This window comes from Alligator mississippiensis, chromosome 1, assembly GCF_030867095.1.
Source record: "Alligator mississippiensis isolate rAllMis1 chromosome 1, rAllMis1, whole genome shotgun sequence".
NCBI classification, from domain to species: Eukaryota; Metazoa; Chordata; order Crocodylia; family Alligatoridae; genus Alligator; species Alligator mississippiensis.
Window position 1 is genome coordinate 301085023 of NC_081824.1, and position 25431 is coordinate 301110453.

At 43.4% G+C, this 25431-nt stretch overlaps 1 protein-coding gene across 1 annotated transcript in view; it reads left to right on the forward strand.

The window, feature by feature from the left end:
• The window catches only part of TRAPPC10 (trafficking protein particle complex subunit 10), an 84391-nt gene that overhangs the window by 14684 nt on the left and 44276 nt on the right, over positions 1-25431 (forward strand). The window contains exons 2-5 of the mRNA XM_014611183.3: positions 16638-16719; positions 17079-17214; positions 20637-20833; positions 23061-23256. Of these exons, the coding sequence (XP_014466669.2) occupies positions 16638-16719; positions 17079-17214; positions 20637-20833; positions 23061-23256 (611 nt within the window). The remainder of the gene's footprint in view (positions 1-16637; positions 16720-17078; positions 17215-20636; positions 20834-23060; positions 23257-25431) is intronic.

Here is a 25431-nt window from a genome sequence, read left to right on the forward strand (position 1 = left end):
TTCAAGTGAACTGTATTGGTGACCTGGTTTAGGCCATGGTCTCCATTATGAGGCCTTGATATGTCTTGATTGTGTGTTTCATTTGTAAACTGGTTTGTCTTGATGCACATCTGCATTACCTTTTGATGAGCGCCAGAGGGCTATTGAACTCTTAAACCAGTTGGTGAGAAGAAATTTGCAAAACTTTACATTCCTTGAAGTTTGTGTGTTCTGGTTGTGTCCCTGGTTGGTCATTATTTTCTTTGAATGAACACTTCCTAGTTTTGCTACTGCTTGCAGGACTTATGGTGAACAGATGCTATGCCAAGTGAGAGACTAGCTTATATTTTCTAAAATAAAGTGCTGTCTAGAGAGAGGTTTTTGGAGAGAGAGAGTATAGATGAGTTAGTATATACTAAATGCTCCAGGGACCTGGGAAAGAGTTTTTATCCACTAATCCAGGGCTAGTGGGTTATCAGTTCTACCATTATAAAGTCCAACCAAGTGGGGAAGAAACCTTCCAGTTATGATCTTAGTTTCTGTTTAGTCAAGGTTAAGGGATAAAGCAAAAATATACTTTCATCTAGTGCTGCTTTAAGTTCTGAAACAGAACAGAGTCTTCATTTTGGTTCTCCTTTGTTCTTCTGGAACTGAGTAAAGACTCTCAGAAAGAAAAAGAACTTCTCCTGCCAGGAGGCAGCCAGTGGGTGTTCCTTCAGTCCTGAGGAGGGGTCCATAATGACTCCCATGTTCACAGTCCTCCTTTACTTTCCTCTTCCACAGCTTACTGACTTCAGAGCTAGAGAAAACTTCTGTGATGGCTTGTGCTAAGACCTGAGACTGGGTATTCTATGCGATATGCTTGAGAGAAGTAAAATTAGGGATTTCTCCATTTTGCTTTTCAGGATTACTCTTTCAGCTTTGTTTTAAATTTTGGGACAACTTTTTTACTGTAGTACTACAGGGTAGATAGTTCTTTACCTGTTACATCTGGCCTTTGTACAGGGCTCCTATACACGTGCATGGAGCCTGTTCTGGCATGCTAGAAATCCAGCATGTCAGAGCAGACTCAGTTAATTGTCGGTTTCCATGCACCAGCAGACTCGATTAATTGAGTCTGCTGGAGCATGGAAATTGACACACTCTGGCAGTTTTCTGCATCGTGTGTATGAGCGGCGCGGCGTGTCTCATAGATTCATAGATGTTCGGGTTGGAAGGGACCTCAATAGATCATCGAGTCCGATGCATAAGCAGGAAAGAGTGCTGGGTCTAGATGACCCCAGCTAGATACTCATCTAACCTCCTCTTGAAGACCCCCAGGGTAGGGGAGAGCACCACCTCCCTTGGGAGCCCGTTCCAGACCCTGGCCACTCGAACTGTGAAGAAGTTCTTCCTAATGTCCAATCTAAATCTGCTCTCTGCTAGCTTGTGGCCATTATTTCTTGTAACCCCCGGGGGCGCCTTGGTGAATAAATACTCACCAATTCCCTTCTGTGCCCCCATGATGAACTTATAGGCAGCCACAAGGTCGCCTCCAACCTTCTCTTGTGGAGGCTGAAAAGCTCCAGTTTCTCTAGTCTCTCCTCGTAGGGCTTGGTCTGCAGGCCCTTGACCATACGAGTGGCCCTTCTCTGGACCCTCTCCAGGTTATCCGCATCCCTCTTGAATTGCGGCACCCAGAATTGCACGCAGTATTCCAACTGTGGTCTGACCAGCGCTCGATAGAGGGGAAGTATCACCTCCTTGGACCTATTCGTCATGCATCTGCTGATGCACGATAAAGTGCCATTGGCTTTTCTGATGGCTTCGTCACACTGCCGACTCATGTTCATCTTGGAGTCCACTAGGACTCCAAGATCCCTTTCCACTTCCGTGCCACCCAGCAGGTTATTCCCTAGGCTGTAGGTGTGCTGGGCATTCTTCCTCCCTAGGTGCAGCACTTTGCATTTCTCCTTGTTGAACTGCATTCTGTTGTTTTCTGCCCACTTGTCCAACCTGTCCAGATCTGCTTGCAGCTGTTCCCTGCCCTCCGGCGTGTCCACTTCTCCCCATAGCTTTGTGTCATCTGCAAACTTGGACAGAGTACATTTCACTCCCTCGTTCAAGCCACTGATGAAGACATTAAAGAGTATCGGTCCAAGGACCGAGCCCTGCAGGACCCCACTGCCCACACCCTTCCAGGTCGAAACCTACTCATCCACCACGACTCTCTGGGTGCGACCCTCTAGCCAGTTCGCCACCCACCGGACTGTGTAGTCATCCAAGTCACAGCCTCTCAACTTGTTCACCAGTATGGGGTGGGATACCGTATCGAAGGCCTTCCTGAAGTCTAAGTATACGACATCCACCCCTCCTCCTGTGTCCAGGCGTTTTGTAACCTGGTCATAAAAAGAGACTAGATTGGTCAGGCACGATCTGCCCGCCACAAACCCGTGCTGATTTCCCCTCAGCATAATTTGTCCTGCCGGGCTCTCACAAATGTGAGCCTTGATAATTTTTTCAAAGACTTTGCCAAGGATGGAGGTGAGACTGACAGGTCTATAGTTGCCCGGGTCCTCCTTCCTCCCCTTTTTGAAAATGGGGACCACATTGGCCCTTTTCCAGTCCTCCGGGACTTGGCCTGTGCACCACGAGCTTTCAAATATTCCCGCCAGTGGCTCTGCAATGATGTCGGCCAGTGCCTTCAGCACCCTCGGATGGAGCTCATCCGGGCCTGCCAACTTAAAGGCATCCAGTTCTTCGAAGTGACTCTGCACCATCTCAGGGTCTACGCATGGCAGTCTGGTGCCTTGCTGCTGCCTCTCTACAACCCCAGTGAGAGACTTGTCGTGCCCCTCACTTAGGAACACTGAGGGAAAGGACTCATTGAGGAGTTCAGCCTTGTCCCCCCTGTCTGTCACCAATTGATTCTGCCCATTTAGCAGGGGTCCTATTCCTCCCTGGGCCTGCCTTTTACTCCCTATATATCTAAAAAACAATTTCTTGTTGTCTTTTACTTGGGTTGCCATCCTCAGCTCCATGGTAGCTTTGGCCCGTCTAACTGCCTCCCTGCAAGCACGAGCAGAGGAGGTGTATTCATCTTTGGTGATCTCTCCCTGTTTCCACTTTTTATGTGCTCCCCTTTTGTCCCTTAGGCTGCTCTGGATTTCTGTGGTCAGCCAGGGAAGCCTCCTGGCCCCTTTCCCTCTTTTGCCTCGCTCGGGGATCGTCTTGCTTTGTGCCCGAAGGATCGTTTCCTTAAGGCACAGCCACCCTTCTTGGGCTTCCATCTCTTCAAATCTCCTACTCTGCAGTGCGTCCTTGACTAATCACCTGAGTTCATTGAAATCAGCTTTCCTAAAGTCTAGCACTTTCACCCTACTAGTTACCTTACCCACTCGCCGTCTTATGGTGAATTCTATTATTAGGTGATCACTGTCCCCCAGATGGCTACTGATCTGGAGGTTCGCTATCATGTCATCTCCCGTTGCCAATACCAGGTCCAGTATGGCATTCCCCCTAGTGGGACCGTGTACCTCCTGAGTCAGGTGGAGGTCCTGTACGCAGGTTAGAAACCTGCGTGAGCGGTGGGACTTTGCTTTCTGTGACTCCCAGCAGATGTCCGGGTAGTTTAGGTCCCCCATGACTACCGCCTCTTTAGCTTTTATGGTCTCCGAGATTTGCCTCAGGAGCCCCGAATCTCTTTCTTCCCCTTGATGTGGGGGTCTGTAGCAGACCCCTACCACCAAATCCCTTTCTCCTTGCCCCCCATGTAGCCTAGCCCACAATCCTTCTACTTCCTCATCCTTGGATTCCGTCTTGATGAGGGTTGATGTATATTGCTCACTGACATAGAGCACAACCCCTCCCCCTTTCTTCCCCACCCTGTCCTTTCTGTACAATCTATAGCCCTCAATATGTACCGCCCAGTCATGGGATGAATCCCACCAGGTTTCTGTTAGCCCCACTAAGTTATAGGTGTTTAGTGCAAGCAGGAGCGCTAGTTCATCCTGCTTGTTTCCCATGCTCCTAGCATTAGTGTATAGGCACTTGAGCCCTGCGACTGGTGCCTTTGCTGCCCCCCCGCTCCGAGTCCCAAGAGGCCCATTGTTTCTTACCTTCTCGTTTCTTACCTGTGCCGTAGTGCTGGCCTCCCCATGGCTTTCAGGTTCCCAGTGTTCTCTTTCTTCAGGCTGGGCTGTCCTTGTGGGTGCCACATGGTTTGGTGGTCCACAGCTTTCCCTGCCCTCATCTTCCCCTCCCCCCCAAAGAGCCTAGTTTAAAGCCCGCCGGAGGAGATCTGCCAACCTAGAAGAAAACACATGCTTACCTTTGGGGGACAGGTGAAGCCCATCCCAGCTGAGAGTGTCCCTCGTCGTGATGTGCGGGTCGTTGTCCAGGAAGCCGAAGCCTGCCTTGAGACACCACTGCCGAAGCTGCCAGTTGGTCTCTCGGATGCAGTTCTCATGCCGTCTTCCGCATCCGTTCACTGGTAGGATGGAAGAGAATACCACCTCACTGCAAAAATGGCAGCTGGGTGCTTTGAAGTAAAACGCATTCAATTAGCTCTAGTTCAGAGTGCCCTACCACCATATTTTTCAGCACGGGGTGCAGTGCACCGCTGATGCACATGACACAAGTGTTTTTAATTAATGTGGCTTGCTAATTGAAACACCTGGCTTCATTGTCCCACAGCATGTGGAAAAATGCCATGTCTGTCTTGATATCAAATTCACACAAGGAACCTTGTTTGCCTGTGTCCTTAGACCAACATGGCTACATCCTACACCCCTGCAGCATGTCTGTCTTTATGCTTTCTATCTTTGTAAATTTACTCCTAACTGTCCTGGGTATTTGTTTGGTTTACCAACAGGGTCTCTGACCCACTAGGCAAGTATTCTGCAGGTGCTGTTTCCATAAAGTAACCTTCAATGGTGTTTAATGGGAGTTGGACATAAGTAGCTGACTAACAGGAGCCTCTGGCCACATCAAAGGCACTCTGGACTGTTTATACTCCCTTGGGTAATTATATTGCATGGTAGCTGCATTTTTTTTCCCCAAAGAGGAAATAGATGTTTCACAGAAAAAAAGATGCTTTTTTCATAGATTTCATAGACATTAGGGCTGGAAGGGACCTCGGAAGATCAAGTCCAGCCCCCTGCCCCAAGGGCAGGAAGTTAGCTAGGGTCAAAAGATCCCAGCAAGATAAGCATCCACATGCTTCTTAAGAGTCCAGAGTAAGTGCTTGTACCACTTCTGGAGGGAGTCTGTTCCAGGCCTTGAGTACTCAGACAGTAAATAAGTTTTTCCTTATGTCCAGCCTAAAATGGTCTTGGAGGAGTTTGTGACCATTGTACCTTTGGAGTGCTCTGGTGAAGAGGTGTTCCCCCAGATCCTGATGCACACACCCCTGATATACTTATAGGCTGACACCAGGTCCCCCCTGCACACACCCCTGATATACTTATAGGCTGACACCAGGTCCCCCCTGAGCCTGTGCTTTTCCAGACTGAAGAGTCCCATGGCTCTCAGCTTCTCTTCATAAGGCCTATTCTTTTGTCCTCAGATCATGTGCATGGCTCTCTTCTGGACTCTCTCAAGCTTCTCCACATCCTTTTTGAGTTGTGGAGGTCAGAATTGGATGCAGTACTCCAGTTGTGGCCTCCCCAAGACCAAGTACAGTGGGAGGATAACATCCTGAGATTTACTTGAGAAGCATCTATGGATGCAAGCCAGAGTTTAGTTTGCTTTACCAGCTGCAACATTGCATTGGTGGCTCGTGTTCATCTTGTGGTCAATGATTTTCTTTCCTGTCATCCTTACTGTTTTTGCCCTGGTCATAAAACAGCTGTCTTACTATTTCTTTTTCATTTATTCACTCTAATTTTACTGTGGAAGTAGTATCACCACTTACAGCATTTGTCTTTATAAAGTTGAGTTTAGGTCCTTTTTTTTTTTTTCTTCCCTGCAGTCAATCCTTCAGTTTTGCTAAGGTTTTCTAAAATTGTAGCTATTGTGTTTCAGTGGCACTCCATATGAAAGGTTTTTAGATTTTAGGTAACTTAAGTCTGCTGATATCATTTTAAGCAACTTGAATTGCTGTAAGTGGTGTATACCATTAAACTCCTTAAGCTGTTATTACTCTTATTAAAGGGATAAGAATAAACCTTTTTATATATGTCAGGTAGCCCAAGTGAAAAATGATATCTTGGTATCTTGGTCTCTGACTAAAATCCAGTTTAGGTTGGTAAACCACCAGATACCTGTACATTTTGGAATGACTTTTACTTAACCCACCAACTTGGGTAGGATTTAAATCGAAGACGAATAAGGTAAAGGCACTGTAGAGCTGTACCTTGTTTGAACATTGACTGTCAGGGGAAAAGTGGTGCAAAATGCTGCCATTCATAGCTAGAAGTTTGTGCTGGTTATCAAGAGTTAAAGTCTAATTTTATGAGTTCCAGTCTTCAGTGCCTTTAGCAGAAAAACATTCCCTGCCATCTCAAAGTATATCAAGTTACTCAAAATTATAGGCTACTCTTGAAAATATGCACCTGGCTTCCAACCTGCAAAATTAATTCTAATGAAGGCATTATGTTTGTTTCATATCTGACTTGACATCCAGTAAATTTCCTTGGGAAGAGTACAGATTACAGGTATTGGTGCAGGCCCTCTTTATGCAAAGAGTTTTTTTTTTTTTTTTTTTTAAGCTCCTCGTACAGATGGTACAATAACAGTGCCAAATCTATTTATAACTTTGATATAAGGTCCTTTTGAACTTCCTAAACACCGGATGCAATTGATGGATCAAGAAAGTGAAAGGCACAAATGATTTCTGTTCATCCCCCCAAAAATTCTTGCAAATGAAAGGTTGAATTATAACACTGGGATTTGCTTCTCTACCTGAGATACTTTTCTGCTTCTTCCCCTTGGGAGAGAAGTACATACTGCCATCCCTTCCTCTTTGTAAAGATCCTTTTTTGGAAGTCAAATGAGAAGTCTGACTCTTAAGAGGTGTTTTTGTGATGAGGCTTTATGGTTGGCAGAAGGGAACAAATTAATGTTTCTGATGTTCTAGTATAGCAGTGGCCAACGCACGGCATGTGCCATAAATGGCATGGAAATATATCACTGTGCTGAATATAGTCTTATCGGGAGGAAGAGAAGTTTCTGGTAGAGATTCCTTAAGAACAGCAGTGGGTCTCATCTCACTTAATATTTTCATGAATATCTTGGATAAGTTTGGTAATGAAGGTTTGGTAATGGAATTTTCTGATAATTGTTTGGATACAGGAATCAATACAGAGGAGAACTAGAATGTTGTACAGGCAGAGTTAGTTGTCTTTGGGCCTGGCATAATAGAAATGGGGGGAAATTTAATTGTAAAAAGTGCAAGGCACCAATAACAAGAAACTCTAGTATAAGCTGAACGATTTATCAGTTAGGAATAAAAGAAGAGAAAGATCTGGGTGTTCTAGTTGTTTTGTCAGATTACTGAGCTAGCAATGTGGTGTAGCTGTGAAAAGGGCAAATGCAGTCTTGTGATTTATTAGGTGAGGTATTTTCAGTAGAGAAATGTATATATTAAAACAGTTGTACAATGCACTGGTAAGTCCTCACCTGGAGTACTGCATAATTCTGGTCACTTGCTCAGGGAAAATGGACTCACACTTTAGTTTAGCAAAGTGAAAATTGAGAAGGGGATATGATTGCCATCTATAAATACATCTGGAAACTGAATGCTAGGGAAGGAGAAGATCCTCTTTAGGATAAAAAACAATTGGCATAAGAACAAATGAGTATGTACGAACCATTCATAAATTTATTAAAAGGTACAAAGCCTCATTCAGAGTGAGGTTCTGGAACAGACTTGCAATAAAAGTACTGGGAGAAAACCCCCTAATAAGTTCCAGGATAGGTCTTGATTGTTTTAGGAAATGGACAATATGTTATGGTTGCCCGCAAGAGTAAGCGACCAGACTTAATGATTTTTGTGCTCAATACTGAAACTTTCAGGTGTTTGTGGTAGGGAGCAATGTGTAATATATTCAGGGTTTTTATATCACTACCTGAAAGAAGTTTGGAGGGCTTTCCAACACGGATTTTGTGTTTAGGGACCTACTTAATTCAGTTTTGTGGGTTTTGTGGAATCTGTAGAATCTGGGATTGACCATGGCAGCAAAAAAATGCCAAAACAAAACAACAACAAAATCTTAATAAAAGTAAAATGCTAGCTCACTGCTGGGAAAAGGTGCCAGCTGGTGGGCAGCAGACAAGATGGTGGCCCCCCCCCCCCCAAACCGGGGGCCTCTCTCCCAATCAGCACCCCGGGGGGGAGGGGGGGGTCAGCACAAAGGGCAGCCAGCAATCAAGTTGGTGGCCGCCCCCTTATCGATCCTGTCCCCTAGGGCCTCTCTGCTAATCAGTATGGAGGGGCAGGGCCACTGCCAAATGCCCATGAAATCAGCTCTGCAAGTGGGTTGTGAAAAGCCTTTTCTTGCTGCAGTTTAAGTAGGTCCCTATTTTATATTGAAACCCTTAATATTTTTAGTTATTAAACTGTGAATGCAATCTTCCTTATCATACAAGGTTACTAAATACCACAGCGTGGTCTGTGACCATGATTTACATGCTCTGTTAGTGCACTTGATTGTCTGGTTTAGTAAATTTGATGTTGCCCTTTTGAAAAAGTTCTGGAGACCCTAGTAGGTACTGAAACTAGCCCCAGACTGTCCCCCAGGAGTGTTATTGAAGTTAAAAAAAATAAATAAATAAATAAAAAAAATTAATCATACTTCCTGAGAGATGAGAAGTTTTAAATGTGTCAATTCAAGGTAATTTACCCTAGTGGAAGGTAGGGTTGGGTGGGACGTTTGGAGACCAACTGGTTGAGAGAGAGAGGCATGAGCTTTCATAGGGAACAGTGTGCTTTGTCAGATGCTCTGAATGGACTGCTAGAAAGAAAGGGGTTTATACAGAACAGAGAAGGACAGCAGGGCACTGGTAAGAGAGGGGAAAAAGTGGGTTGATTGGATCAATTGAGATTGAACAAGGCAGTTAACACCTTGAGGAACATGGAGTTAGCAGCTAATCCATGCAATAGGATTCTAGTTGATTTTTAAAATTCTTTTAGGTTCAGCTACTCCAAGGTTAGCAATATTACTGTTTCCTATTCTTCCCCCCACCCTCCCTCCTTTCTATATAAAACACTGTTTCTGACAAAGTAGGTTGTTGCCTATGAAAGGTTATGCTTCTAGGAAGCGGTTTGTCTGAAGTCAAGCAGATGGTAGGGCAGAGTAGCACCAGTTAGAGACTAACAAGGTTAACCCACCTCTCTCAGCTTAGTTGTGTCACAAGAACTAAGGCTGCAAAGTATTAGTATGTATATAATGCTTTCAGCTCCATTCCTTACCAGATGGTGTTTATGCCATAGGTTGAGGAGGGAAAAAGTCCTTTTTCAAGTACACTGGGAGCAAGAAGAGGGCACCAGGCAATGTAGGCCCCCTGCAAGACTCAGATGGTAACCTTGTGGCTACCAATATTTTTAACAGTTTCTTTGCCTCTGTTTTCTTGAACAGGGACTGGGATATCCCTCCTACCAGAGGTAGGGACAATCTTGGGGATAGCTCTGTAAGGCCTTGAGTCAGTGCAGATGTACTTAAGGATCTTCTGGAAGGGCTGGACATTTTTAAATCTGCAGATCCAGATGCCCTCCACCCAAGGGTGTTGAGGGAGCTGGCAGGGGTCATCGCGGAGCCCTTGGCCCAGCTGTATGAGCATTCGTGGTCATTTGGCCAGGTGCTGGGGGATTGGAAACTAGCTAATGTGGTCCCCATTTTTAAGAAAGGGAGGAAGGAGGACCCAAGTAACTATAGGCCTGTAAGCCTCACCTTGGTCCTCGGGACGATCTTAGAGAAAATCATCAAGGAGCACATCTGTGGGGGGCCTGCAGGGGAGATCGTACTCAGAGGCAATTAGCATGGGTTCATCGAAGGCAGGTCTTGCCTGACCAACCTGATTGCCTTTTATGACCAGGTAACTAAATCCTTGGATGATGGTGTCACCGTGGATATAGTCTTCCTAGACTTTAAGAAGGCCTTTGACACGGTCTCTCACCCCATTCTCTTTAATAAATTAAGCAACAATGGCATTGATGCCTACACAGTTGGATAGGTAAAAAACTGGCTGGTGGGGCATATCCAGAGAGTAGTGGTGGACAGGTCGTACTCACCCTGGCGAGATGTGAGCAGTGGGGTTCCCCAGGGCTCAGTCCTCGGGCCCACACTGTTTAACATCTTCATCAGCAACTTGGACAAGGGTGTTCAAAACACATTGGCCAAGTTTGCTGATGACCCTAAGATGTGGGGTGAGGTGGGCACACTTGAAGGGAGAGAGAGGCTGCAACTAGATTTAGACAGACTACAAAAGTGGGCAGATGAGAATAGGATGGGGTTCAGTGTAGATAAATGCAGGGTGCTGCACCTTGGGAGAAGGAATCCACAGCATACATACAGGCTGGGGAGTTCCCCTCTTGAAAGCACAGAGGCGGAAAGGGATCTTGGAGTCATTATTGACTCCGAGATGAACATGAGCCGCCAATGCCAGACCGCAGCCAGCAAGGCCAGCCATACCTTGTCATGCATCCAAAGGTGCATCTCAAGCCGGTTCAGAGAGGTGATACTCCCCCTCTATGCGACTTTGGTCAAGCTGCAATTGGAGTACTGCGTCTAGTACTGGGCGCCGCGCTTCAAGAGGAATGTGGCCAGCCTGGAGAGAGTTCAGAGGAGGGCCACCCACTTGGTGAGAGGGCAGCAGGACAGGCCCTATGAGGAGAGACTGAGGGACCTGAACCTGTTCAGCCTCGGCAGGAAGAGGCTGAGGGGGGGACCTGGTGGCTGCCTACAAGCTCATCGGGGGGATCAACAGCAAATAGGCAGAGCTCTTTTCTCCCCAGCACCACCTGGGGTGACGAGGAACAATGGTAATAAGCTGATGGAGAATAGGTTTAGGTTAGAGATCAGGAGGCAATATTTTATGGTTACGGTGGCCAAAATCCGGAACCAACTTCCTAGGGAAGTGGTCCTTGCCCCTACCTTGGGTAAATTCAAAAAGAGGTTAGATGATCACCTGTCTGGGGTTTTGTGAACCCAGCCAGCATTCATTCCTGCCTGTGGCAGGGGGTCAGGCTAGGTGATCTGTTCAGGTCCCTCCTGACCCTAGCTACTATGAAACTATGACCCATGTTTTTTCCTGGACACTAAAAAGCTAATCAGTGATAACCAATTTTGTGAAATGGTACATATGGAATAGTAGTGCTTCCTATAATACAAGATTTGGTTTAAATACATAGGTGAAGTTCTGTCTTCTACTATGGCCAAGTGAAAAGAGGTTTAAGACGACATAAAACATGCAGGATTGACCAAAATGTTCAGATCTCAAAAATAAGTGAAATAAATTCAAATCCAAAGATGATTTTTTTTTCTCTCATTAACCTTTTAATATATTGCTTGGGACAGTGTGTACCCACCTATGCCCACACACTAATTTTTATCTTTGGTTCCTGTTTTTCTGGTGTAGTTGAAGTAAGCAATCAGCCCTGGAATACTTTTCTTTATTTCCACTACAGTAATCTGGAAATTATATCTAACACTCAGAGCATGATCTCACTGAAGCAATAAAATTTGGCCTCAGTTGCACATGAACCTTCAGATGAGCATTGAGAAATGTCTAAGAAATCTCTAAAACTTTCCTCTTATTAATAAATCACCACAATGTTTCAAGAATAGATGCATTTAAACTACTTCAGAAAAGTGGATGTTGTCAATATTTTCCCCATGGTTTAGAGTTCCTTTATTTTTGGAGACTTATGGCCTTGTAGTAATGCCTCTTTTTCTCCCACCTTTGTTTAATTTATGCTATATTTGCCAGTCATATTGCAAAACAGTTCAAATGTATGCAATGTGCACAGCCTGCACAAAGGATGACCTTAAATGAAGCTTCAAATAATATTTTGAATTGATCCTCAGCCCAACATGTGCGACCCAGCACTGCAAAGAACAGCAGAGTTGCGCAGGAAAGCTGCCTGCTGCTGCGAGCTCTGCGCTGCCCTGGCCCCTGCGTGCAACCCTGGATTTCTAGAAATCCTGTTCTCTTCATCAGGTTCTCTAGTTAATATGGTGAATTTTTCAAAAACTTTGTTCACTGTTATTTTGGTTGCAGTTGCACCTCTCAGACCTTGTTAGAATGCCACACCAGCACTTAAATTGCCTCTGCCTGCACATAGTGTTCTTCTTCCCTCCCCTCTAATATTGCTGTTCAGTGCTAGAGCGATAAGTGTTGCAATTCTTGCCACACTTTTCCTCTGTATTGGAACTGGCTGCCACTCAAATGGGTTTTTCTGTCTGCTTCTGTGCAACAGGAATCACAAACGGAAAGATTTTACCCAAACTGAAAGATGTAAAGAAAAAGATTTTTCTCTTTGCTATCATGCTCTAGCACAGTAGTTCTCAGTATTTGAGACCCTAGGCACCCCTTGGAAAATACCAGCTTTTAGCTTTCACTTGGGTTTTTTTTGCAGGGGTGGGGGGGTGGTTGTTTCTTGTTTTTTGTTTGTTTGTTTTTGACTACAGAAAAATAAAAAGTCAGTTCTTCTTTTGCAAAGAGCTTAGACCACAGAAGGTCAGAATGCTTTTGATAGATACCATGTGTTCTTATTTGAAATCCCTGGGTTTATCTTGTAAATCATGTGCAAGTGTCTGTACCCCACAGTACCCTTAAACACATCTCAGCTACTCCAAAGCAGGTACCTTGGTTTGAGAATCACTGCTCTAGCAGTGCAGGTGCTTTGGGAACCCTGACTTCTACCTCTCTTCAGAAGATTAAAGAGAGGGTTGTTTTTGCTTCAGCCATTATCAGCTGTGACAGGGTGATGATCCTTTGGTTTGAGCAACAGTTTGAGTGAATCTCTGGGTTCTGATCAGTTGAGGCACAGATTCATAGAAAATGAGGGTTGGAAGGTACTTCAGGAAGTCATCTAGTGCAGCATTTCTCAACCTGTGGGTTGCAAGAATATGTGAAAGGGTTGTGAACAAACTTTAAAAATGGATTTTCCTTTAAAGCAGAAAAACATGGAAAACCACAGCTTTTCCCTTGCAGGCTGCCAGAGTTCCAGCCTGTAAGGGGGTGCTTGCCACCCCCCACCCCACCCACTGGGGGCAGGGGACAGCAGGTTAGGAATGAGGGACACTGGGTTGGGACTGGCCATGGATGTTTACAAATGTCCTGGTACAGAAAAGTTGAGAACCACTGACAGAGGTGACCTGAGCAGGGTGTGGGGCCTGGGGCAAATCAGCCCATGCGGGGCCCTGCCCCCGCTCCAATCCTGGACCCAAAGAAGCTGCTGTGGAGGTGTCAGCGTGGGTGGGGGGTAACAAGCGGCAGGATGCGGAGCCGCTGCTGTTCTGCCCAGCTCCGTGGGGCCCAGGGCGGTTGCCCTGATTTGCCCCTAGTCCAGGGGCGGGCAACTATTTCGGGCAGAGGGCCACTTACTGAGTTTTGACAAGCCATTGAGGGCCGCATGACAGGCAGCCAGGGGCAGATAAAAAATTGAGAAAATTAATATTTAGGGGCCCTGTGGGCCGGATAGAATGGCCTGGTGGGCCGCATTTTGCCCACCCCTGATCTAGCCCAACCACCTGCTCAAAGCAGAACCATCCCCAACTCGATTATATGAGCCAGGGCTTTGTTGAGCCAGGCCTTAAAACCTTCCAAGGAGGAGGTTTCTCTCGGTTCAAGCTTCTTTCAGTTCAGTTCAGTTGGCCTGCATCCTTTTCTGTAGTCTTAGAAGCCTCTGCAGAGATTTGTGGTTGGCTTAAAGTAGGGCCCTGTTTGTATAGTTATGGCCAAAGGAATTCAGTGCTTTTTTTCTGTTTGTCACCTCACTCCCCTCCCCAAAGAGAACTTAAAATCTATTGGAACACAAAAATAGCTGTGTTAAAGAGCTGGAAGTCCCCTAAGTAGCCAGCTTATTTAGACAGTTGTTAAAAACTTTGCCAGGGTCATGTTGGCTACTGTCATTACCTGTACAGTTTCCAATCTTGACAATCATGCTTGAAAATCCTGTCTGAGGAAAGTGTGAGGTCCTTGTTACTTGATCAAAATCTTGACTTGCTGTTGTGAATTTTCAAAACAAAACACTCTGGAATACTGTAGCCTAAATGAAATTTGAAAGGGTGAAAAGTGACCTTATTGTGCAACATGCCTTCCCTCCAAACATGGCTGCTGTTACTCGCATTTTAGTTTGCTGCAAAGATTGCTGGAAGGAAAATGGACTAAAAGAGCAAAGCGTATCACTTTCTGCAGTTACGTGGCTTGCTTAGCTTTTATACTGATACTGAATCAACATCGTATAAAAGTGCCAACGGACCAGAGCCAGAATATAAAACAGTCAGATAAATCCCATATTAAAGGCACTGGGATTTGGAATCAAGGTAATAAGTACTTTTTTTCCAGATTTCATTTAAATGAACTATTTAGCCATCTTTGGTTTACATCCACTGTGCTGTGGCCCCAGATATAAAGACACATTGCCTGTATGTTGATGTCACTTGAGATCATCGCATAAAGTAACAATTAAAAGTTTAAATAAAGTTCATGCGTGTGCGCATGTACGTACAGACTCACGCACTCGCGCACACTCTCTCTCTCTCACATCTCTCTAGTATGATTTTGCTCTTTCCCTTTTGAAGAAGCACCCTCTTCTCCTGCATCTTTAACTCCTGTACTTCCCCCCCTCCCCCCCCAGTGACTCAAATATCACCTATTTGGATAGTTATTACTGGGATTACTTCTGTAGTAGATGATGGTGGCTGATGCTTTCTTATACATTTTACTAAAAAATAAACTGAGCAAAATTTGTTCAAAATGTGTGGAGCTACAGTTCCAATCGAAAAATTGCTTTTAAAACATTTAAAAATGGAACTGTTCTCCTATCTGTAGAGATGAAGACAAGTTAAGGAAGGCATTTATTTGTAAACATAGACATTTTCTTTCTTTTTGGTCTTCCTAATTAACCTAATAATGCTTTGGAATAGGGGAATGTGTCATGTCCCCAAAAGATAACTATAATCAAAAGATGTTCATGCTTATTTTAAATATTCTATATTTACCTTGAGTTTTGGATAATATTATTCTTTAGTTCTAAAATTGAACCCACTTGGAACTATTATCTGGTTTGTTCTGTTCTCTGATTATTATTATTTTAAGTAAAAATCTAAGTTTTCCTGTAAAACATATAGTTTGAATACTATTCTTGAAACTCAGAACACTAGTCATTCCTACTTTTTGGTTTGGGAAGTGGAAAGAGAATGCTTAAGGGAAAAGAGGATGAACAATTGATTGAAAAACATCCATGAGTGACTAATGCTTTGCTTTTAAAAGGAGAAGATAGAAGCTTACTAAGTAGAATATGACAAAATCCTAAGGGAATATTACTTTTCATTATTGAGGTTCTACAACAGTGGTTCCCAGCCTTTCATTTGGGTGCCCCGTAAGTGTTACAAGCCCAAATGCTATACTTGAATTTCTGTGGGCTCATGATCTAAGGTATGGAGGACTGTTGTACTAAGATTATATTATAAAAAATTCATTTTTTAAATATGTAATTTGTTATCGCTATTGAAATAGTTGATGAGAGTCTAGCACAAGACAACCATTTTCTTAAAATAGTGGTTTTCACCATTTTAGACTCAGGACACCCATTCATAAACTTGAGGCACCCCTTTAGAAATGCCAGCTCAGATGTCAAAAATAAAGTGAATACAGAAAAATAATAGAGCATTTCTTCTGTTTCAAAGAACTCAGCCCACAACAAATCAGAATGATTTTAATGCTATAGGTTCGTATTGGGACTCTCTGGGTTTATCTTATGAATCGCGTTTGCACATCTAGCATTGCTAACATTGTATGGGACACCGTGGTGCCCCTGAAAGGATCTCAAGGTATCCCAGGGTACTGCAGCACCCTGATTGAGAATTGCTATTCTAAAATGAAGATTTAAAAAAAAAATTTTTTAAAAAGACACTGTCAATGGAAAAACCAGGGTCCTGTTTCCTCTTTTGTTGCCAAAGTTGTAAATATCAAATGGTTACTATTTCATTGCTGACAATTAGTTATTTAATTGTGTAGTAGGTTGTACATTTTGTTTTGTCTTGCTACATACGGCAAGTAAATAATATTAAACCTATTCTTTAGCTTGTGGCAGTCAATTTTTGAAGGCTGTTCCCTTCATTCCCAATTTCCCCCCAGCCCTGGGTTGGACCTCTGGCTGTGGTTGAGACGTTGCTTGCTTGTAGCTTCTTTGAAATTGGGTTAGCCATGTTGGTATTTGTGTGGGTGGTAACCATTGCATGTTTGTTGTTGGTTTGGGGTTTTTTTTATGTTGGATGCATAGTTATATTGCCACATATAAGGATTTTCAGCTGAATCTTCACAAAACCTATGTTCTGCTGTGCTACAGTGCACTCATAATTTTGAATGCAAAAAATCTACCCTGGACTTCAGTTTCAGCAGAGCTTTCAAAATAGCTACGTGTTAAACCAATGATAAATGTTTAGTTCTTAAATCTTGTTCTACTTTTGAATGGGGATTTGTTTTTAAAAGTGGGTATCTTTAACTTTTAGGTGCTGGAGATCAGAACTTATTTACATCTGTATACCCCATGCTTTCTCAGCAGCTGCCAAGAGATCCCATGGAATGGAGGAGGTAGAGTATTTTTTTTTTTTTTATATAGCAACATATTTTGATTGTCATTGGATTTAAAGTGTGATATTGATGTAATTGCATGTCATAACAGGTTCTTGCTGTGAATTGAATTGGGTGTGGAAGCTGAGTGGCAAAGAGATGTCAGCTGAAGTGTTTCCAGTTCCTTTTCTTGATGAGTTCTTGAGCTGACTTTTGGCATATCAGACTGTAGCAAGCTTAGTCAAGATTTTTAAGTTTCCAAAAAATAACAACTAAATTTGTCTTTCTTTGCCAACATACATTTTCATCCTGTCACTTTTTCTTATAATTTTTCTACTTATTTCTTAGTCACTAATTTCAATTATTTTAAAACTCTACAGGTCTTACGGCCGTGCTCCTAAGATGATTCATTTAGAATCTAATTTTGTTCAATTTAAAGAAGAGCTGCTACCCAAAGAAGGGAATAAGGCTCTTTTGACCTTTCCCTTTCTTCATATTTACTGGACAGAATGTTGTGTAAGTATTAGGAAAACATTTAAGTATGAAAAATGGGTAGTGGGCATGTCTGGGATTGGAGGCAAACTAAGAGAGTTACCATTTATTCTGACATATCCCAATTAAATAGCACAGAATATTTGGAGATGTTTCCTATGGCATCTCTAAACCAATGCTGCTGGATGCCAGGGAGGATAATGAACAGGGGATAAGTTGCTCTAGATATATTCAGTGTAATGCTCTACCTCTAAAGCATCCACTCCTACCACTGTTGGAGACAGGATGTCAGACTAGATGGACAATTGGTCTGACCCATTATGGCACTCCTTCTGTTAATAGTTTTGATATTTGGGGTGGGTTTCTCCCACATGCTCTCCTTTTTATGTTCATATTTGCTTTGTTTCTTACTACAAGGGTCACTGGAGACTGAGGGGTTAACTTGCTTCACTATAATAGGCAAGTTAAATGACACTGGAAAGGATGCAGCTTTAGGCCTTCCTGATATTCTCAATCACCAGGACCTTATGATATTTTATTGCACTTTTTGGGAAGGAACAAAGTGAAATGATATGCAGCATACCGAGCAGATTAGTAAATTAATGACATTGTGAGTATTTTTAAATTTAAAGAAGTGACAGAAAATCTGAAAATTTAGACCTGATAGAAGAACTGAAGAAGCACAAAAACAAAATGCAAGTTGTTAATTATACATCGTCAAGATAAAAAGGTTAACACATTACTAAGCATTTAGAGTTCTTGAAGGGTAAAAATGTGTTAACTACACTTTTATTTAAAACTTTAGATAGATTTCATTAGCATTATATTTTAACATAACATGGTTTAATGTTCAAAAGTTCTCAATTAAAAATTAATAATGAATGGTTACACTCACAACTAGAATTTAATAATGAGGTATCTATAGTGTTCCGTGTTCTCGGTTTTTATTTTAAAAACATCCGGGAATTTATAATTCTGTGTCATCCACGAATTTGGACAGAGTGTTCTCCACGTCCTCATTGAAGTCACTAATGAAGACATTGAACAGCACTGGTCCAAGGACTGAACCTTGGGGAGCTCCACAGCCTGTATGTCTCTTTCATTCAAAACATAAAAACTGAGATGAAATTAGGATAAAAGGAAGAAAAGGGGAAAAAAATTGGTTTAAATAGGGGGAAAAATTGGCAGTGAGAGAGGGAGTAAGGCTGGGCACGCACCCCTCGGAAAGAGCCCTGTACAGCCCCCCAACCCCAGCCCTCCTGAGCAATGCATGCTCCAGATCTGCGTGTGGGATGAGATCAGGCTGCTGCCTGCCCCAAGCACCAGGAAATGCCCGGTGCCACTGCCATTCCCAGCCAGCAGTAGCAGCAGGCTGCAGCGAGAACAGGCTGCCAAGCGCTGGGAAGAACCCAGTGCCTCCACTGGCTCTGACTGGCAGCAGCAGGCTGCTTTTGTCCTATGCGCAGATCCAAGGACACGCCCCCCCCACCCCTGCAGCCATTGACAGCTGCCTCCACTTTGCTACCTGCTGAAGCCCCTAGAGTGGCTTATGTGCTGTGCTGTGCCCCTCCCCCTGCTGCAGCAGCCTGCTGCTGGGCTGCCCTGGCATTTGGGGGGAGGAGGAAGTGGCGCATGGCCAGACACAGGCGAGTCTGGGGGGACCTGACCCTGGCACCAGCACTAGCACCTCCCACCCTGCCCAGGCTTAGAGTCGGGATCCCCGTGCCTCCAGGTGGTAGGGCCACTGAAATTGCTCCTACAGCGGGCGGGTCCGAGCTGTACCAGGGTCACAGCCGGAAGCGGGGCCAGGCTCTCCCACCTGCCTCTTTTTCCCACCTGCTGTGGGGCTTGCAGTTCCCAGCAACCGGCTCCCGGCTCTGACCCCAGTGCAGCTCAGACCCATCCACCCTTGGAGTGATTCTTGGAGTCCTGCCTGGAGTCGCTGCCTGGGGGTGCAGGGCTCTCGGATCTGGCCTCAGGCGGGGCCACAGGAATCGCTCCCAGGGTGGGTGGGTCCAAGCTGCACCAGAGCCAGGGGATATGCACCCCAAGGCAGCAGCTCCAGCCACCCCCCTGGCCCCCCGCCGCCGCCACCACCACTTCCCCCACCTCCCCCCCTGCCCCCAGGGGTCGGAAACCTGTGGCTCAAGTAATGGGCACTTTTAGTTTGCCAGCTCCACCCATTTTTCAGTTCAAATCCGTGTTAACCAACACGAGTGTGGAATGGGCCATTCAGACAAGGTTCCTTGGGTGAATTTGATATCTTTTATTAGACTAACAATGGGCCATTCCCCACTCATGCCCGTTAACAGGGATTTGAACTGAAAAATGGGTGTAAATTGGTAATAACCGAATGACTACAATTTTATCAGTAAAATTCGGTAAAAACTGAATATGCGGAATGCTGGATATCTAGTATGTCATTACTGGAAGCAGTCTTAGTTTGATGATTTGGAGGTGGAAAGCTGATTTGGTGAGAGATTCAATGGCATTGATTGACTCAATAAAAATTTAAAGTTGTGTGAATGGCACCAATTTTTTTAAAAAGTATTTCAGTTAATTAAATATTACATTATTCTGGCATTACTGCTACACTGATCTTATTTGATTTTCATGAACATATAAGCAATCAAGTTTTTGCTTGCATGAAAAATAAATTTGAAATTTGTCTGCTTATTTGCCCTGCTATGCTTTTATAATGAAGTTATTTGACCCATTAGGACAGGGCTTTTTCTAAACCTCATTCCAGAGAACTAGCACGTGGGAAGCTAAAGTGTACAGGGATCTCATGGCTTCTTTGGCAAAAGCACAGTGCATGTGCACGCTATTATATTATGCAGATGTAATACAATGACAGTTTCACTCCACTTAACCAATAAATCTTAGAAAAATTTGGCCTTTTTAAGTCTCCTGTTTTAGTAAAGGTCAGCATGTCAAAAAGGGAAAGATTTAAAATTCCCTAATGCACTTTATCTGCTATCTCTTGCTGAATGAGAGCTGTCTTTGGTTTTTTTTTTTAAGTTCTCTTCTCTCTCTCTCTTTCTCTCTCCACCCCCCCAAACTCTAATGATTTTTATACCTAAAAACCATAATTTCAGGCAGCACTGGGAAATGTATATGTCACAGTTAGTGGTGTATGAGAACCAGCTAATTAACTTTTCAAGGTTCGTTGTCTAAGTTGAAGCAAAATGGCACATACAAAAAACAAAACCCAAAACTGTTTTAAGAGACGCTTTCATTTCATTACTTTAAAATATTGCTGTTAGCAAGAACAAAGACTTATTTTAATATCCTGTCCAACTTCTATTGGTAATTAAAATCTTACTGTTACTAATTTCATTTGGTATAATTGATTTCTTTTTTTTCACTGTTATAACAAAATGTGTCTTTCAGTCCTGTCCAGACTTTGACTTTTGATTTGGTGATTCATGATTTTATAATCTCAGGACACAGAAGTATACAAAGCTACCGTAAAGGATGACATCACCAAGTGGCAGAATGTTCTAAAAGTGCACAGTTCTGTGGACTGGCTAATTGTGGTAGTTGAGAGTGATGCCAAGAAAAAGAACAAAACCAACATACTCCCCCGGACGTCAATTGTAGATAAAATAAGAAATGACTTCTGTAACAAGCAGAGTGACAGGTAAGAATTTTTAAAATAATATTTTAAACTATTTTCTGGTATAATCAATAAAGAAAAGAGCTTGACTTACTCCCAAAGCTACCACTAATCCAGGAAAAAGGTATCTTGAAGGAAGGTAAAAAGCTTTAAAGCAAACTGAAGTAATCTTAGGGACACTGAGTCAGGATGAATGAAGTGACCAAAAACAGTTATCAAAACTTCATCTGGAAAAACTAAGAACTTGCTTATACTGCCCACCAAAATAATAAAATCAGTTTATAAGATGAAAGGCTTAATTTTTACCACTGTTTTTATGCAAGAATATGACTTACTTCTCCCAGTGTTGCACTGCATTAAAGCCCAGTTCTACAGCTGTTTTTATTTCAAGAAAGATAGAGTTGAAAAGTGTGAATTTTTCCTGACTTTTTTTCCTGCAGTGGCTGGGAAAGTAGAAGTCAAGGATATAGCCTAATCACAGTTTCAAGCCAGCTTTTAATAAGATGAGTTAACTTCCTTTTTCCCCTCCTTCCAGAATATTTCATTGGACCTGTTATTAATACTGTGCCTTTTTAATGTTTTCCATTATTTTGAGAGGTTAAGTGGAAGAGCTGTCAGCGTTTATAATATTTGAAGCTCTAGGGGTAAATCCAGGGAATCCCAGATCATAAATCTAAACTGACAGTAACTGGCAAGCTGGTGTATTACAGCATGCTGTATGCTGTTAGTGCACAAAAGGTTTTGTGTTTGGATAGCATCAGTATAGTACAGGGTGATTTCAGCAAGCAGTTGGAATCAAATGTAACCAGTATTGTTCAATAAGTTTTTTCTTTAAAAATGTTACATCAGAATAACATTGGTTTATTTTATTTTATTTTATTTTATTTTTTAATTGAGGATGGTGTTTGGTTTGAGCAAGGGATTTCCATGTTGTTGGCAGAGTAGTTATTTGGGAATAGTGCTAAATTGCAGAGAGAATTTGTGGTGACAGAAAAGACTGCATGTCATTCTGGTGAATATTTCCCATCTGTGTAGTAATTTTTAAAGAAGCATAAGAAGTCCCTCTATACTGGATGCTTGAAATAAGTTGGAGCCTAGTGCAAATCTATTATGGGGAATAATTCTGCAAGGGATGGACCTAAGATTTTGGATAAGCATTTATCAGGCATGATCTAGAAGTAGTAATGTCTGGAGTGGGCAGTGAAGAGCAGCAATTGGAAGCCCAGGAGGCAGGCAGGCAGCCTGCCACCCCTTCCCTCTTGCACCAGGCTCACTGGGAAATCACAGGAAGAGTTTTGCAGCCCAGAGCAAATGGGAATCAGAGATGGCCATGCTCAGCAGCAGGAGAATGAGAAGCAGAGCTCTGCAACCAGTTTAGTTATGAAAGAAGATTAAAGGAGCTGGGATAAATGTATGGAGAGGATAGGATGACAGAAAAAGGAGTTCTGGCTCTCCAGTTAGCGTGTGTGGAGTCGTGTTTGCAGTTCCCAAATTGGATGGACAGTGTTCGGCGTTTCCAAGGCTTCTGGGCTTTGCTGGTTGCCTCATGGAACCAGGAAAGAATCTCTTTCCCCTGTTGCTACAGAAGTTGATATTTTTCCACCTTCCTCAGAGGCGTTGGGTATTGGCTGTAGCCGAGGCTAGGGATTTTAACCAGGATTTGCCTGTGCTCCTGCTTGAAGAACCCAGAGGTTCCTGGTTAGAGGGTTGTGTCCCAGAGTTAAACTGATTTGCAGTGGAAGGAATCTTGCCCATGATCAGATCAGCATGTACTGGATGGGGGAAAGCGAGGCAAGTGTTTCCTCTATAGCAGGGGGCCTGGTCCTCTTCCCTGGTTTTCTCAAGTGTATTTTAACAAACACTTCCTGTCTTTGTCCTTTTTTTGTAGCAGAACATTTATAGTGCTCTTGTCCTCCTGATTTACTTGTGGCAGATTAAGCGTTCTTGGCAGTTATGGACATTGTCTGGTAATTGTGACACAGGGTTGTTTATGTAGATTTAAGAATAGATTTGACAAATAGTTATATATGATAGTGTAGTTAGGGATAATGCTGTAAGTGTGGGGTTGGTATTGATGATCTCCTGGGGTCCCTTCTAGAATCATAGAGAGTTAGGAGTAGATGTTGTCTATAATTCTTACCTTTTGTTGACAGTGTTCACAGTATATTTATCTGAAGGACATATAAACATATTTGTGTCCGCATGTTGCATTTTATCTTCCAAAAACAGTTTTTTATCAATCTCTTTACAGATGTGTGGTACTATCTGATCCCTTGAAAGACTCTTCCCGTTCTCAGGAATCCTGGAACGCCTTCCTGACAAAACTCAGGACATTACTTCTTATGTCTTTTACCAAAAACTTAGGCAAGTTTGAAGATGATATGAGAACTTTGAGAGAAAAAAGGACTGAACCAGGGTGGAGCTTTTGCGAGTATTTCATGGTCCAGGTATGGACCCTTTTTTAAAGAAAGAGTATTAAAAGATTTTAGCTTTGTTTTAGTCCTTCGAAAGTATTCTTGTTGCCTGTATGTCCTCCGATCGTTTATCTCCCTAAAAAGTTATGAAGATTTATGTTAAGGAAATGGTTCCATTTTGGTTGGAGTTGTGTGTGTGGTATTCTGCTAACCTGCAAGATCTGCTCAGACTTCTCTATGTGCCTTAAGAGCCTCAATGAATATGCTGTTGTAAATTTTAGTTGCGAGTACAAAGTCCTTTAGAAAGTCTTTTATTAGTTCCTCCAGGGCTTTGGGTGAGAGTTGTTCTTAAATTTAAATGTATTGTTATCATTATTCAAATAAATCCTCAAAGTTAAATTATTCTTTTAATATGCTGTATATATTTCTAAATTTTTTCATTTGCTTAAATTATTATTATCAGAATATAAATGATTTTAAGAGTAAATTTAAGTAATGTAACTTTTCAGATGTCTTAAAATTCTGGGTCTGGATGATCCTAAGTATCTATTTTCTTTAACTATTTATTTAAAGAAATACTGTGAACTTTAACAATTTTAACAAAAGCTAGTTTTGGTTGGAGTAGTCACTTTTAAAATGGAATAGATGGTTCTGTCTCCGTCTGAGTCTATTGTTGGATTTTTGTGATTTGCAAGATTCATCTCTACATCTCTTGCGGTCTGTATTAAGCCTCTAACTGTTTGCACACACCCTCCCCCGAGGTTCTGCTTATTATGCAAAACTGATTTGGTCAGATTAGCTCTCCAGAAACGTGCCTTAAAATTGGGAAACCTGTACTGGTAATTTAAAGTGTAGGAATGGTGGTGTTTTCCCTCAAACTAAATGTGTTAAGCATGGGAAATTCTCTGTTAAGGCAAATCATATAAATCAGACATGACATGTCCTTATCTATGCCTTATAACAACATTAGGGGGAACAATAGGGAGTCAAATGTCTTAATTTTGTTTTTGCAGTTCTAGATTAGATTTAACTTTATCATAAACATTTTCATAACTTACCAGAGAGTCTTAATTTCCCTTTCAAATTGTCTTCAAAAGGTGACATCAGCTGCTAATTTTTTACCTAATTTTACCCCCTTAAACATTATTAACAGACTTACCCTATAAATTCTCTGAGCATTTACAAGTAAGTGCTAGAATTTTGGAAAAGGATATGAATATTTCATAAGAGGCTGAAGTCATCCTCTAAGTGCAGAATGGAATCTGAACTGTGGAGTGGCAATTGGTGCCTCTGTAAATAGATGAATAAACAACCATATTTACTCAAATACAAGGTGAAGTTGTTGCATGTCCCTCTTCCACCCCCCCTGCCCTCCCCCCCAACATGGGGGAAAGAAAATTTCATCTTGTATTTGAGGACCAGCCTGGGGCAGGCAAGGGCTAAGCTCTGGCTTTGGGGCTGAAGCTGGAGCTGAGCTGCTGCCTACCCCAGGCTAGAATGGCTCATTTGGTGGGGGAGCACGGCTTTGGTGTGGAAGACTGTGGGGTGATGGCAGAAGAGGGGAAACTAGCGTGCGCGGCTTGGGGGGGAGGAATACAGGGGAAACCATGCAGCTTCTTCCCCCCCCCCTTCCTCCCTGAGCTGCCCCTTCTTCCCCTTACCTTCTGGGGTCCTCCAGCCCCAACCTGACCTGATCGGGCTAGGCTGGGCTGGACTGGGCTAGGGCTGCTTCTGCCACTGACTACAATTCTGCTCTGGCTCTGGGGCAGCAGAAGGTAAGCTGGAGGGGAGAGGAGGCAGCATGGGGGAGCAAGGTGGAGGGAGGTAGGGAGTTGGAGGACAGGCATGGAGGCAAAGGGGGTGGCAGAGGTTCAGGGCAGCCTGAAGGGGGGCATGTGGCAGGGGGTGCTTAGTGGTGGTAGGTACCAGGAGGGGCAAGTGGCAGGGGTGATAGTCAGGGAGGGCAAAGGAGTGGGGTCTAGCTCAGGGCTGGGCAAAATGGCTAGTCTGGCCAGTGGCTGGATTCCATTTCCCAGCAGCCCTTGTCTGTGTCACTCCAGCTGGTTTCCGTGGAGACCCCAGGAGCAGCTGGGCCTTGACACTGTGGGACCAGGGTTTCCATGGAGACTGGCACAAGCAGCGCTGGCAGGGCGCAGAGGCTGGGCAAGGAGGTGCTCCAAGGCCAGGGCCAGGATTTTGCGGCAGTGA